Raw genomic sequence first — 14553 nt, forward strand, 5'->3', positions numbered from 1 at the left:
GGTCTTGTCACGAGCTGTGGTGGCCAGGTCAAGTCTCAGTTTGATGTCCATGGCAGGTGGATGTACTGGACAGACTGGGAGGAGGATCCCAAGGACAGCAAGAGGGGCAAGATTGAGAGGGCTTGGATGGATGGATCCAACAGAAACATCTTCATCACCTCCAAGACTGTCCTGTGGCCCAACGGGCTGAGCCTGGACATCCCAGCCAAGATCCTCTACTGGGTGGATGCGTACTACGACCGCATTGAGATGGTTTATCTCAATGGCACTGATAGGAAGGTGAGTGGAGTCCGGGACATGGATTATTCACAGCACTGGGGAGCTGAGCTGTGACCTCTCTGCTCTCCACTTCCATCACCCTGTCCCTGTCCCTACCTCTGTCCCTGTCCCCGTCCCTGTCGCTGTCCCTAAGTGCCCATCCCAGCTGATGGAACCTCTCTGTTCTCCCCTCCCATCACCCTGTCCCTGTCCCTGTCCCTGTTGCTGTCCCTGAGTGCCCATCCCAGCTGATGGAGCCTCCCTGTTCTCCCCTTCTATCACCCTGTCCCTGTGGCTGTTCCCTGTCTTTGTCCCCATCTCTGTCCCTATCCCTGATCACCATGTCCCTGTCTCTGTCCCTGTCCCTATCCCTGTCCCTGATCACCCTATCCCTATCCCTGTCCCTGATCACCCTATCCCTATCCCTATCCCTATCCCTATCCCTATCCCTATCCCTATCCCTATCCCTATCCCTATCCCTGCCCCTGTCCTTGTCCCTGATCACCCTATCCCTGTTCCTGTTCCCTGTCCCTATCCCCGTCCCTGTCCCTTTCCCTGTCCCTGATCACCCTGTCCTTGTCCCTGAGTGCCCATCCCATGTGCTCCTGCTCTCTCATGTGATGTCTCATGAGTGCCCATCTCATGTGATCCTTTCTGCTCTCTCTTTCCATCACCCTGTGCTTGTCCCTGATCACCCTGTCCCTGTCCAATCACCCTGTCCCTGTCCCTGTCCCTACCCCTGTCCCTGTCCCTGTCCCTGTCCCTGTCCCTATCCCTGTCCCTGTCCCTGATCAGCCTGTCCCTGCTGCTGTCCCCGAGTTCCCATCCTATCTGACAGAGCCTCTCTGCTCTCCCATCACCCTATCCATGTCCCTATCCCTGATCACCCACCCCACCTAACATCCCCTCTCCTCCTCCCCACACGCACAGATCGTGTACGAGGGCCCGGAGCTGAACCACGCCTTCGGGCTGTGCCACTACAGCAATTTTCTCTTCTGGACCGAGTACCGCAGCGGCAGCATCTACCGCCTGGAGCAGGCCTCCAAGGCCGTGAGCCTGCTGCGCAACGAGCGCCCGCCCATCTTCGAGATCCGCATGTACGATGCCCAGCAGCAGCAAGGTGAGAGCCCACCAGGGGCTGGGGGAGAGGCTGAGCTTCCTAAGCAGCCCCCACACCTCTTTTTGTTGCCTTTTAGCCGTCCCCATGCTCCTTGTTTTTCTTTCCCGTTGTTCATTCCCTGCCCTTCCAGCCTTCCCTCTTTTTCCCACCCTAATTCCATCAAGCTCTGTATCCCTGGTGTTTCCAGCTGCCTTCCAGCTGTGGCTGCTGTTGAGGGAGTCCAGGGGGGCTGGGGGAGAGGCTGAACTTCCTAAGCAGCCCCCACACCTCTTTTTGTTGCCTTTTAGCCGTCCCCACGCTCCTTGTTTTTCTTTCCTGTTGTTCATTCCCTGCCCTTCCAGCCTTCCCTCTTTTTCCTACCCTAATTCTGTCAGGCTCTGTGTCCCTGTGGCCTCACCTGGTGTTTCCAGCTGGCTTCCACCTCTGCCTGCCCCCAGGGGCTGGGGGTTCCTAGCACCCCATGGGTCTGCAGGGCACCCTGGGCACTGAGATGCCATCTCCTCACCCTTTGTGTTTTTCTTTCCTGTTCTTCATGCCCTGCCCTTGTAGCCTTCCCTCTTTTGCCCACCCTAATTCCATCAGGCTCTGTGTCTCCATGGTCTCACCTGGTGTTTCCAGCTGCCTTCCAGCTGTGACTGCTGTTGAGGGTTTTGGGGGCGAGTCTGAGCTTCCTCCCAGCTCTTTTTGTTGCCTTTTAGCTGTCTCCATGCTCCTTCTTTTTCTTTCCTGTTCATTTCCTGCCCTTCCATCTTTTTCCCACCCTGATTTCATCAGACTCTGTGTCCCCATGGTCTCACCTGGTGTTTCTAGCTGCCTTTCAACTGTGGCTGCTGTTGAGGGTTTTGGGGGCGAGTCTGAGCTTCCCCTCTCCTCTTTTTGTTTTTTTTTTAGCTGTCCCCCAGGCTCAGTGTCACCTGAGGGGTCCCTGTGGCCTCACCTGGTGTTTCCAGCTGCCTTCCAGCTGTGACTGTCCCCAGGGGCTGGGGGCTCCCAGCACCCCAGAGGGTCTGCAGGGCACCCTGGGCACTGAAATGCCGCCTCCTCACCCTTTCCCTCCACAGTGGGCTCCAACAAATGCCGTGTCAACAACGGGGGCTGCAGCAGCCTGTGCCTGGCCACCCCGCGGGGCCGTCAGTGCGCCTGTGCCGAGGACCAGATCCTGGGGCCGGACTCTGTCACCTGCCAGGGTAGGCTGAGACCCTTTTGGGGGCTCTCCCCATGGGATGCTGCACGGGATCACTTGGTTAAAATCCTGCCTGTGCTTTCCTGTTGGCAGCCAATCCATCCTACATCCCCCCGCCTCAGTGCCAGCCCGGGGAGTTTGCCTGCAAGAACAACCGCTGCATCCAGGAGCGCTGGAAATGTGATGGGGACAACGACTGCCTGGACAACAGTGACGAGGCCCCCGAGCTCTGCCGTGGGTGATCCTTCCTGGGCGGTGGGATTTGGGCTCCTCCAGATGTGGAGGAAGTGGTTGGGAAAGGGTTGAGCAGCCAGGAATCCTCTGTGCCCTCTCCGACTCCTTTGGGGCAGTGATGACCCTGTCCCTGTCCCTGTGCCATCCATGCCCTCCTTTGGGGCAGTGCTGTCCCTGTCCCTGTGCCATCCATGCCCTCCTTTGGGGCAGTGCTGACCCTGTCCCTGTCCCTGTGCCATCCATGCCCTCCTTTGGGGCAGTGCTGGCCCTTGTCCCTGTCCCTGTGCCATCCATGCCCTCCTTTGGGGCAGTGCTGACCCTGTCCCTGTCCCTGTGCCATCCATGCCCTCCTTTGGGGCAGTGCTGGCCCTTGTCCCTGTCCCTGTGCCATCCATGCCCTCCTTTGGGGCAGTGCTGACCCTGTCCCTGTGCCATCCATGCCCTCCTTTGGGGCAGTGCTGACCCAGTCCCTGTCCCTGTGCCTGTGCCATCCATGCCCTCCTTTGGGGCAGTGCTGGCCCTGTCCCTGTCCCTGTGCCATCCATGCCCTCCTTTGGGGCAGTGCTGGCCCTGTCCCTGTCCCTGTGCCATCCATGCCCTCCTTTGGGGCAGTGCTGGCCCTGTCCCTGTCCCTGTCCCTGTGCCGTCCATGCCCTCCTTTGGGGCAGTGCTGACCCTGTCCCTGTGCCTGTGCCATCCATGCCCTCCTTTGGGGCAGTGCTGACCCTGTCCCTGTGCCATCCATGCCCTCCTTTGGGGCAGTGCTGGCCCTTGTCCCTATCCCTGTCCCTGTCCCTGTGCCATCCATGCCCTTCTTGGGCGCAGCACAGGAGAGTTGGTTGAGATTCTGATGCCAAGTTTGAGCCTCCAGCCCTTTTCTGCCCCAGTTTTTCTCTTTGTTGGAGGGATGGGGTGGGATGAGGATGGTTCTCAGTGTGATTTCCCCCCACAGACCAGCACACCTGCCCCTCAGACCGCTTCAAGTGCAAGAACAACCGCTGCATCCCCAACCGCTGGCTCTGCGACGGCGACAACGACTGTGGCAACAACGAGGACGAGTCCAACTCCACCTGCTCAGGTGAGGACCCTGCCTTGCCCTCAGGGAGCCTCAGGAGAGCCCGTGCTGAGCCACAACCTGAGGTTTTGCAGTCTCACACCTTGGCTTTGCACCTGGGAGCCCAGGGGGTTGTTCCCCACCTTCCCCTGATAAAACAAGGTACAATGAGCCATTAACACTCCATCTGTCCCTCCTGGCCAGCCCGGACCTGCTCTCCCAACCAGTTCTCCTGCGCCAGTGGCCGCTGCATCCCCATCTCCTGGACCTGTGACCTGGATGATGATTGTGGGGACCGCTCCGACGAGTCTGCCTCGTGTGGTGAGCTGGGACTGGGAGCTGGCTTGGTTTGGAAAGACAGGAGTCTGCTAAGGAAGGCAGGAGCCTCCCCTGAAATGGAGAATGTAAAACTCCCCCTCCTCCAAATTGCTATAAATTTGAAATTAAGGGGCTCTCAGGCAAAAAAATATGGGAGCAGGAATAACAGTTTGTCTTGGTCTGGAAAGACAGGTGTCTGTTAAGGAAGGCAGGAGCCTCCCCTGAAATGGAGAATGTAAACCTTCCCCACCCCTGCAATAGCAATAAATATATTTATAGCAATAATACATAAAAATATATTTATTGTTATAAATTTGAAATTAAGGGGCTCTCGGGCAAAAAAAAAAAAAAAGGGAGCAGGAAATAACAGTTCTTTAATAGGGGAGAAAAAAAATAAAAGGATAAAATAAACAATGCAGTACACTAAAACAACACTGACAGAGTCAGAACCCAACCTGACACCCTGTGGGTCAGGGTGTTGGCAGCAGTCCCATTGGAATTGTGGCTCAGCCCTCCTGCAGTGTCAGGGGTGGTTCTGCTGGAGCAGGATCCTGTAGAGAAGGATTTATTCTTCCTCTGAAGATCCAGTGGGAGAGGCAGCTGCTGCTCCTCTGGGGAATCCAGTGGAGAAGCCGTGCTGGTGTCTCAAAACCTCTGGATTATATCTGGGTAGGAATGTTTGAAATCCCAGGTTGTATCCAGGTAGGAATGTGTGAAATCTCAGATTGTATCCAGGTAGGAATGTGTGAAATCTCAGATTGTATCTGGGTAGGAATGTTTGAAATCCCAGATCATGTCCAGGTAGGAATGTTTGGCTCCTCCCTCTGGGCTCACATCTCCCAATGGGATGCTGCAGCTCTTATCAGCCATGCAGTGACATCCAATAGCTGTTATCAGCAGATGTCCCCTCCGAGGGAGGAGTGATTGTGAGCACTCAAAGAGAGAGATAAGGCAAACTGCCCACAAAAATAATCTGCAATAAGGCAAACTTGACAAAAGATAATCTGCCATACAGATGGTGATAGAAAACATCTTGCATTGCAACCTGGACCAGGAGCCCTGGGGGTGCTCCCCGGGGCTGAGGAGGGTTGGGGTGCCCTGATGTGTGTTGGGGTGTGCTGATGGTGCCTCTCCCTCCCCTCAGCCTACCCGACCTGCTTCCCCCTGACACAGTTCACCTGCAACAACGGGCGCTGCATCAACATCAACTGGCGCTGTGACAACGGTGAGGACCCGGCCCTGGGTGTCCCCAAAGGGGTGGCGAGACTTGAGCAGGGGGTGCTGCCTGGCAGGGACCCCATTTGGGCAATTTGGGCCAATTCTCAGCATGTGCTGAAGGCAGACCCCAAGGGGAGTGGGCATGAGCCAAAACTGAGCCCATCCTGCAGCCCCCAGCCCCGTATTTCCCTTGGCTGTGCTGGAATAACCTGGCAGGGATTGTTCCAGACCTGGGCATCCTTTGCAAGGTTTCCAAAACCTTGTCCTGGTGTTGGAACAAAGTGTGCCATGACTGAGTCAGGTCCTGTAGCCCCAGGGAAGGCAGGAGAGCTCTCCCAGCCAGCTCCCACCTGCCCTTGGATCTTTCCAGGGCCAAACTTGGGACAGAGGGTTTGCCCCAAGGTTGATTTCCTTTCCCAGCCCCATGGCTGTGCTGGGGCAGCAGGAATGGCCTGGCAGGGATTGTTCCAGACTTTGGCATCCTTTGTAAGGTTTCCAAAACCCTGGGTGTGTTTTGGGGGCACCAGGGACTGGGAGCTCCCCCAAATGTGCTGGGGCAGGGAGAGCTGGGGGAATAACCTGGCAGGGATTGTTCCAGACCTTGGCATCCTTTGTAGGTTTCCAAAACCCTGCCCTGGTGCTGGAGCAAAGTGTGGCACAGCCAGAGCTGCCAGCAGGGCTCAGGCAGGTCCTGCAGCCCAGGGAAGGCAGCAGAGCTCTCCCAGCCAGTTCCCATCTACCCTTGGATGTTTCCAGAGCCAGACCTGGGACAGGGGGTTTGCCCCAAGGTTGATTTTCTTTCCCAGCCCCATGGCTGTGCTGGGGCAGCAGGAATAGCCTGGCAGGGATTGTTCCAGACCTTGGCATATTTTGTAAGGTTTCTAAACCTCGCCCTGGTGCTGGAATAAAGTGTGGCACAGCCAGAGCTGCTGGCAGGGCTCAGGCAGGTCCTGTAGCCCAGGGAAGGCAGGAGAGCTCTCCCAGCCAGCTCCCATCTGCCCTTGGATGTTTCCAGGGCCAGACCTGGGACAGAGAGTTTGATTTTCCTTTCCCACATGTTTATATCAATTTTTGAGCCTCTGTGCCTCGTTGGGAATAATTAACATCTTCAGAGCAGGGCGAGGCACTGGTGCCTGGCTGAGCAGAGCTGGGAGTGCAGGGCTGGGGCAGGAGCTACAGCACCATGAGGGTACCCCAACCCTGGCTGCCCCCCACTCCCCCAGCACCCTCTGCTGCTTCTGGTCTCGCCTCCCAAGCTCTGTGTGTCCCTGTCCGTGTCCCAGTGTCTCTGTGCCACCCTCTGTGTTTGTCACCTGTGCTGTGTTGTGTTTGTCACCGTGCCCACGCTCCTGTCTGGTGGTTCTGTGTTTCAGAAAAAGATTGTGGGGATGGCTCTGACGAAAAGAACTGTCCAAAGCCTACCGGTTAGTGCATAGATCAACATGCACCAGAACCTCCCACCTGAGCCCCCCTGAGCCCCCAGACCTGCCCCTCCAGGGGGCTGTGAGCCCTGGGGGTGCTGGACACTGGCAATGCCCCCCTGTCCTCTCTGGCAGTGCCCCCTGTGCCTCTGGCAATGCCCCTGGTGCCTCTGGCAGTGCCCCCTGTGCCTCTGGCAGTGCCCCTGTGCCTCTGGTAATGCCCCTGGTGCCTCTGGTAATGCCTCTGGTAATGCCCCTGTGCCTCTGGTAATGCCCCTGGTGTCTCTGGCAATGCCCCCTGTGCCTCTGGTGATGCCCCTGTGCCTCTGGCAATGCCCCCTGTGCCTCTGGTGATGCCCCTGTGCCTCTGGCAATGCCCCTGTGCCTCTGGTAATGCCCCCTGTGCCTCTGGTAATGCCCCTGGTGCCTCTGGTAATGCCCCTGTGCCTCTGGTGATGCCTCTGGTGCCACTGGTGATGCCCCCCAGCTCTCCAGCAATGCCCCTGGGCCTCTGGTGATGCCCCTGGTACCTCTGGCAATGTCCCCTTCCTCTCCAGCAATGCCTCTGGTGCCTCTGGTGATGCCCTCCTCCTGTCCAGCAATGCCCCCTGTGCCATCATCCCCATCAGTGCCACTGTCCCCACAGTGCCATCATCCCCATCATTGCCATCATGCCCATCAGTGCCATCATGTCCATCAGTGCCAATATCTCCATCAGTGTCATTGTTCCCATCAGTGCCAATGTCCCTATCAGTGCCATCATCCCCATCAATGCCATCTTCCCCATCAGTGCCAATATCTCCATCAGTGCCATTGGTCCCATCAGTGTCATTGTCCCCATCACTGCCAATGTCCTCATCAATGCCATCATCCCCATCAGTGCCATCTTCCCCATCAGTGCCATCTTCCCCATCAGTGCCACTGTCCCTATCAATGCCATCTTCCCCATCAGTGCCATCTTCCCCATCAGTGCCATCATCCCCATCAGTGTCATTGTCCCCATCAGTGCCACTGTCCCCATCAGTGCCACTGTCCCCATCAATGCCATCTTCCCCATCAGTGCCAATATTCCCATCAGTGTCATTGTCCCTATTAATGCCATCATCGCTGTCAGTACCACTGTCCCCACAGTGCCATCATCCCCATCAGTGCCACTGTCCCCACAGTGCCACTGTCCCCATCAGTGCCACTGTCCCCACAGTGCCACCATCCCCATCAGTGCCACCATCCTCGTGTCCATCCTGAGGCACCAGGAGGCAAATCCCCTTGCCCAGTCTCAGGTGGGGCACCCACAGTGGATCCCTGTGGTGGTGCCCAGCCCATGCCCCCTGTGCCAGGCAGGCAGAGGGGCTGCATTGCCAGTGTCCAGCTACCCCCAGACCAACCCCCCCTCAAACAGCAGGCATGGGGGTCTCCTCCAGACAATCCAACCCCCCCAATTGGCTGTCCCAGCACCCCCAAAGGAGCTCCTATCCCCAGAGTGGAGCCCAGTCCCCATCCAGGTTCATGGCTGATCTATGCAGTTTCTGTGTTCCATTTTCTCTGTGTGCTGCTGGAGCTGTGGGGTGGGAGGGCTGGGGGGTCTCCAGCCCATGGTGGGGGTCCCACCACCAACACTGATGAGGGGCTGCTGTCACCCCACGTCCCCTCTGTGGCGTGGCCTGTCCTGTCCCCCGTTGTTCCGAGGGGTCTTTGCTGTCCTCCCTCCTTCCAGCCCCGTCCTGGCCGGGCTCCTGCTGACCCCCTGGCCACCCCAATTCCCTCTGCAGACAACGACTGTGGGGACAACAGTGACGAGGCTGGCTGCAGCCACTCCTGCTCCAGCAACCAGTTCAAATGCAACAGCGGCCGCTGCATCCCCGTGCACTGGACCTGTGATGGGGACAACGACTGTGGGGACTACAGCGACGAGACCCACGCCAACTGCACCAACCAGGGTGAGCCCCAGCACGTGGGAGAGACCCCCAAGCACAGCCATTGCCAAAATGAAGGGGATTCTGAAGCTTTCTGTGGCCACACTCAGTGCCCAGATCCCCATCCTGACACTTTGGGTTCCTCCAGCTGTTTTCCTGCTGGTTGGGTGCCTGGTCCTCATCCAGTCCTGGAGCCTCAGATCCCCATCCTGACACTCTGGGTGCATCCAGCTGTTTCTCTGCTGTCTGAGTACCTGGTCCCCATTCACTCCTGGATCCCCAGATCCCCATCCTGATGCTCTGGGTGCATCCAGCTGTTTCCCTGCTGTTTGATTACCTGGTCCTTGCCCAGTCCTGGATCCCCAGAACCCCATTCTGACATTCTGGGTGCCTTCAGTTATTTCCCTGCTGTCTGAGTGCATGGTTCTTGCCCAGTCCTGGAGCCCCAGATCCCCCACCTGTGCTTCCAGCTGTTTCCCTGCTGTCTGAGTGCCTGGTCCCCATTGACTCCTGAATCCCCAGAATCCGCTCCTAACATTCTGGGTGCCTCCAGTTATTTCCCTGCTGTCTGAGTGCCTGGTCCCCATTCACTCCTGGATCCCCAGATCCCCATCCTGACGCTCTGGGTGCCTCCAGCTGTTTCCCTGCTGGCTGGGTGGTCCTGCTGCTGGTCCCCACCCAGTCCTGGAGCCCCCCAGCTCCGTGGGGACCAGGCAGTGAGCAGTGCCCTCCCCACAGCCACACGCCCGCCCGGGGGCTGCCACACGGACGAGTTCCAGTGCCGGCTGGACGGGCTGTGCATCCCCATGCGGTGGCGCTGTGACGGTGACACGGACTGCATGGACTCCAGTGACGAGAAGAACTGCGAGGGGGTCACCCACGTCTGCGACCCCAACGTCAAATTCGGCTGCAAGGATTCAGGTGAGAGCAGGGGGGCAAGGGGATCCCAGGTGGGGATGCTGGGATAAGGGGGAAACACAAACAGCCAACCTGTGAATTGTGATCCTGATGGATGGTGTCATCTTCAGATCCTTTCTGCTCTTCTCTGAGGAATGGGACACACTTTGGTGGGCTGGGGACAAAGGAGGAGGGACACCAGTTCAGGGGATGACCTTCTGAGCCCCCAGGCCCTCCCTGACCTGTCCTATCCAACTTTTGGGGAGCCCTGAGCCACTCAAACACCCTCATGTCCCTCTCTGGTCTGTCTAACCTGTCTGTCTGTCCATCTGTCCGTCCCTGGGCTCAGTGACCTGTCTGTCCCTGGGCTGACCAATCTGTCCATCCATCCCTGGGCTCACTGACTTGTCTGCCTGTCCCTGGACTGACCAGTCTGTCTGTCCATCTATCTCTCCCTGGGCTGAATGACCTGTCTGTCTGTCTCTGGGCTCACTGACCTTTCTGTTTATCTGTCCCGGACTGACTGACCACTCTGTCTGTCTGTCTGTCTATCTGTCTATCCCAGAACTGACTGACCAATGTGTCTGTCTGTCCTTGGACTGACTGACCTGTCTATCCATCCCTGGGCTGACTGACCAATCTGTCCATCCATTCCTGGGCTCACTGACCTGTCTGTCTGTCCCTCCCTGGGCTCACTGACCTGTCTGTCTGTCCCTGGACTGACCAATCTGTCTGTCCATCCCTGGGCTGACTGACCTGCTTGTCTGCCTGGAATAACTGGTTCTGCTCTGCTCCCTTCCCACTCTCTCCCTTTCAGCCCGGTGCATCAGCAAGGCCTGGGTCTGTGACGGTGACAGTGACTGTGAGGACAACTCAGATGAGGAGAACTGTGAGTCCCTGGTGTGCAAACCCCCCTCCCACACCTGTGCCAACAACACCTCCATCTGCCTGCCCCCCGAGAAGCTCTGCGACGGCTCCGACGACTGCGGCGACGGCTCCGACGAGGGCGAGCTCTGCGGTGAGCCCAGGGCCAGGCGTGGGGACACTTGGTGACCTGAGAGTGGCGCCAGGAGGTGACAACCGTGTCCTGTCCCCACAGATCAGTGCTCCCTCAACAACGGAGGCTGCAGCCACAACTGCACGGTGGCACCTGGAGAGGGGATCGTGTGCTCCTGTCCCCTGGGCATGGAGCTGGGTGCTGACAACAAGACCTGCCAGATCCAGAGCTACTGTGCCAAGCACCTCAAGTGCAGTCAGAAGTGCGAGCAGGACAAGTACAATGTCAAGTGTTCCTGCTACGAGGGATGGATGCTGGAGCCTGATGGAGAGAGCTGCAGAAGCCTGGGCAAGTTCTCAGCGTGTGCTGGAGGGCAGAGCTCCAAGGGGAGCCAAAGCTGAGCCCATCCTGCAGCCCCCAGCCCCGTATTTCCCTTGGCTGTGCTGGGGTGGGGAGAGCTGCAGGAATAAACTGGGATTGTTCCAGACCTGCAGCCCCCAGCCCCATATTTGCATTGGCTGTGCAGGGGCAGCAGGAATAACATGGCAGGGATTGTTCCAAACTTTGGCATCCTTTGTAAGGTTTCCAAAACTCTGCCCTGGTGCTGAACGAAGTGTGGCATGGCCACATCCAGAGCTGCTGGTGGGGCTGAGCCAGGTCCTGCAGCCCCAGGGAAGGCAGGAGAGCTCTCCCAGCCAGCTCCCATCTGCCCCTGGATGTTTCCAGAGCCAGACCTGGGACAGAGAGTTTGCCCCAAGGTTGATTTCCTTTCCCAGCCCCATGGCTGTGGTGGGGCAGGGAGAGGTGCAGGAATAACCTGGCAGGGATTGTTCCAGATCTTGGCATCCTAACCCAAAACCCTGGGTGTGTTTTGGGGGGCACCAGGGACTGGAGCAGTCCCCCAGCTGCCTTGGGGGGTTTGTTCTCTCATTGAGCTGGGGATTGTGCTGACTGATGGTGGGATTTGTGCTGACAGGGGCTGAGTGCACTGTCCCCTGCCTTGTTTCTGACCCTTCCCTGCTTCTTCCAGACCCTTTTAAGCCCTTCATCATCTTCTCCAACCGCCACGAGATCCGGCGCATCGACCTGCACCGAGGGGATTACAGCGTGCTGGTGCCCGGGCTGCGCAACACCATCGCCCTGGACTTCCACCTCAACCAGAGCTCCCTGTACTGGACTGACGTGGTGGAGGACAAAATCTACAGGGGAAAGCTGCTGGAGAACGGGGGTGAGGAGCCTGGGGTTGGGGGAGCTGGGGGTTGGAGGTCTGGGGTCAGTGATTCCATGGAGTGCGATGCAGCAGCTGCTGGTGATATCACTGATAGTGATATCAGCCCTTGGCCCTGATAGTGATCTTGTTCTGCTCTCATTATGCAGTAGTTAATTAGTATTCCCAGCACTTCCCTGCTGGTAATTGCAGCCCAGCAGCTGGGCACAGAGAGGACACCCTCTCCATCAGTGCTGCTCCCACAGGAGCCCAGTGGCAGGAGTAGGGATGGGGGGCTGAGCCCTTTGGGGTCAGGATTATGGATAGGGAGTGCTGAGCCCTTTGGGGTCTGACCATGGATGGATGCTGAGCCCTTTGGGGTGTGGGACATGGATGGGGACTGAGCTCTTTGGGGCCTGAGACATGGATGGATGCTGAGTCCTTTGAGGAGCTTTGAGGTCTGGACTATGGATGGGCGCTGAGTCCTTTGGGGCCTGGAACATGGACGGGGGCTGAGCTCTTTGGGGTCTGGAACATGGATGACGGCTGAGCTCTTTGGGGTCTGGAACATGGATGGGGACTGAGCTCTTTGGGGCCTGAGACATGGATGGATGCTGAGCCCTTTGAGGTGAGGGACATCTTTGGGGCCTGGGACATGGATGGATGCTGAGCCCTTTGAGGTGTGGGACATGGATGGGGACTGAGCTCTTTGGGGCCTGGGACATGGATGGATGCTGAGCCCTTTGAGGAGCTTTGAGGTCTGGACTATGGATGGGCGCTGAGTCCTTTGGGGCCTGGAACATGGATGGGGGCTGAGCTCTTTGGGGTCTGGACTATGGATGGGGGCTGAGCTCTTTGGGGTCAGGATTATGGATGGGAGTGCTGAGCTCTTTGGGGTCTCATAATGGATAGGGTGTGCTGAGCCCTTTGGGGTTTGGACTGTGGATGGAGGCTGAGCCCTTTAGGGTCTGGATTATGGATAGAAGGTGCTGATCTCTTTTGTATCTGACCATAGATGGGGAGTGCTGAGCCCGTTGGGGTTTGGACTATAGATTAGGAGTGCTGAGCTCTTTGGGGTCTGGGCTATGGATTGGGGGTGCTGAGCTCTTTAGGATCTGACAATGGATAGGGTGTGCTGAGCTCTTTGGGGTTTGGACCATGCACAGGGGTGGTTCACGCCCTGTTTGGGGAGGACACATCCCCTCACAATCAACCCCAGCTGAGCTGGTTGGAGCTGTTGGGGATACAGGGGTGGTGGTTCTGTGTGGGCTGGGGAAGTGGCACCACACTGAGCCCTCACCTTGTGCCCCACAGCCCTGACCAGCTTCGAGGTGGTCATACAGTACGGCCTGGCCACCCCTGAGGGACTGGCCGTGGACTGGATTGCTGGCAACATCTACTGGGTGGAGAGCAACCTGGACCAGATCGAGGTGGCCAAGCTGGATGGCACCATGAGGACCACGCTGCTGGCAGGGGACATCGAGCACCCCCGCGCCATCGCCCTGGACCCTCGCTACGGGTGAGCCAGGATGGGACAGCACCCGCCAGGATACTGGAATTAAATACCAATATAGCCAGATGGAATGTGCCTGGGCTCATCTGGCCATGGCTGCTTGACCAAAGATGGCAGCTGTGGTGGTTTCACCTCAGAGACACCTTTGGCTGGCTGGATATTGCAGCAAAAGTGAGGGTGCCACCTCAGGGGTCCCTTCCCTGACTGATCCATCCCCAGGATTGAGCTGCCCTACGTTGGGTGCCAATATATTGGAATTAAATACCAATATATTGGAATTAAATCCCAGTATAGCTGGATGGAACATTCCTAGGTTTTTCCAGCCCTTGCTGCTTGACCAAGGGTGGCAGCTGTGGTGGTTTCACCTCAGAGACACCTTTGGCTGGCTGGATATTGCAGCTGGGTGCTTGGGGCAAATCCAGGCTTGCAGGAGCTCAGGTTTACCTTGGTGGAGAAGCTTTAAGGTCATGGTGAAGAAAAGGAGTCGGTTCTGATGGAGGGTTTGGATCCAGAGCTTTATTCTGGCCCACAGGCCTCTGAATGCAGCACCAGCTCCAACAGAACTCCCTGAGCCCGTGGTTGCTGTTCCTTTAACCCCGGGGAGAGGGGCAGGGAAGGGGTAGGGAGCCACCAACCAGGTACAGGAGGGGAGGGACAAAGGACACCTGGATGGCCCAATGTCCCCAGGGCTGAGAGGCATCTTTTGAACTCCGCCAACCACACGATGCCCTTTCTGGAATGCCAGGATTGACAGACAGCACTCAGCAGAGGCAAGGGAGGGGAAGGGAGAGGTGATTGGCACACCTGGGGGAAGAAGGGGGATGGACAGGCTGTTACATCACACCGCAACACCAGGACACCTGGGGATCGTGTGGAGGATGAGGCCACGGGCTGCTGTCCTTGCTCACAGCCTCTCCTCCTGGCAGGATCCTGTTCTGGACAGACTGGGACGCCAGCCTGCCCCGCATCGAGGCCGCCTCCATGAGCGGCGAGGGCCGGCGCACCATCCACAAGGAGACGGGCTCGGGGGGATGGCCCAACGGGCTCACTGTGGATTATCTGGAGAAGAGGATCCTCTGGATCGATGCCAGGTAGGGCCAGGGCACCTCAGTGTCCCTCCCAGTCTGGATCTTCACCTGGTTCCAGCGTTGTGCTGGGCTGGGAGAGAGGTCTTCACACTGTGGCGCTTCTCTCTTTTGGATCTGACCATAGATGGGGGT

At 57.8% G+C, this 14553-nt stretch overlaps 1 protein-coding gene across 4 annotated transcripts in view; it reads left to right on the plus strand.

The window, feature by feature from the left end:
• Positions 1–14553, plus strand: part of LRP1 (LDL receptor related protein 1) — a 136274-nt gene that overhangs the window by 70837 nt on the left and 50884 nt on the right. For all 4 annotated transcript variants that reach the window (XM_074530904.1, XM_074530906.1, XM_074530905.1 and 1 more), the window contains exons 13-26: positions 57–279; positions 1189–1378; positions 2440–2565; positions 2655–2795; positions 3748–3873; positions 4054–4170; positions 5312–5392; positions 8576–8743; positions 9458–9640; positions 10434–10634; positions 10716–10961; positions 11644–11841; positions 13135–13339; positions 14260–14424. In XM_074530904.1, the coding sequence (XP_074387005.1) occupies positions 57–279; positions 1189–1378; positions 2440–2565; positions 2655–2795; positions 3748–3873; positions 4054–4170; positions 5312–5392; positions 8576–8743; positions 9458–9640; positions 10434–10634; positions 10716–10961; positions 11644–11841; positions 13135–13339; positions 14260–14424 (2370 nt within the window). The remainder of the gene's footprint in view (positions 1–56; positions 280–1188; positions 1379–2439; positions 2566–2654; positions 2796–3747; positions 3874–4053; positions 4171–5311; positions 5393–8575; positions 8744–9457; positions 9641–10433; positions 10635–10715; positions 10962–11643; positions 11842–13134; positions 13340–14259; positions 14425–14553) is intronic.

Source organism: Zonotrichia albicollis, chromosome 33, assembly GCF_047830755.1.
Source record: "Zonotrichia albicollis isolate bZonAlb1 chromosome 33, bZonAlb1.hap1, whole genome shotgun sequence".
Taxonomy (NCBI): Eukaryota; Metazoa; Chordata; class Aves; order Passeriformes; family Passerellidae; genus Zonotrichia; species Zonotrichia albicollis.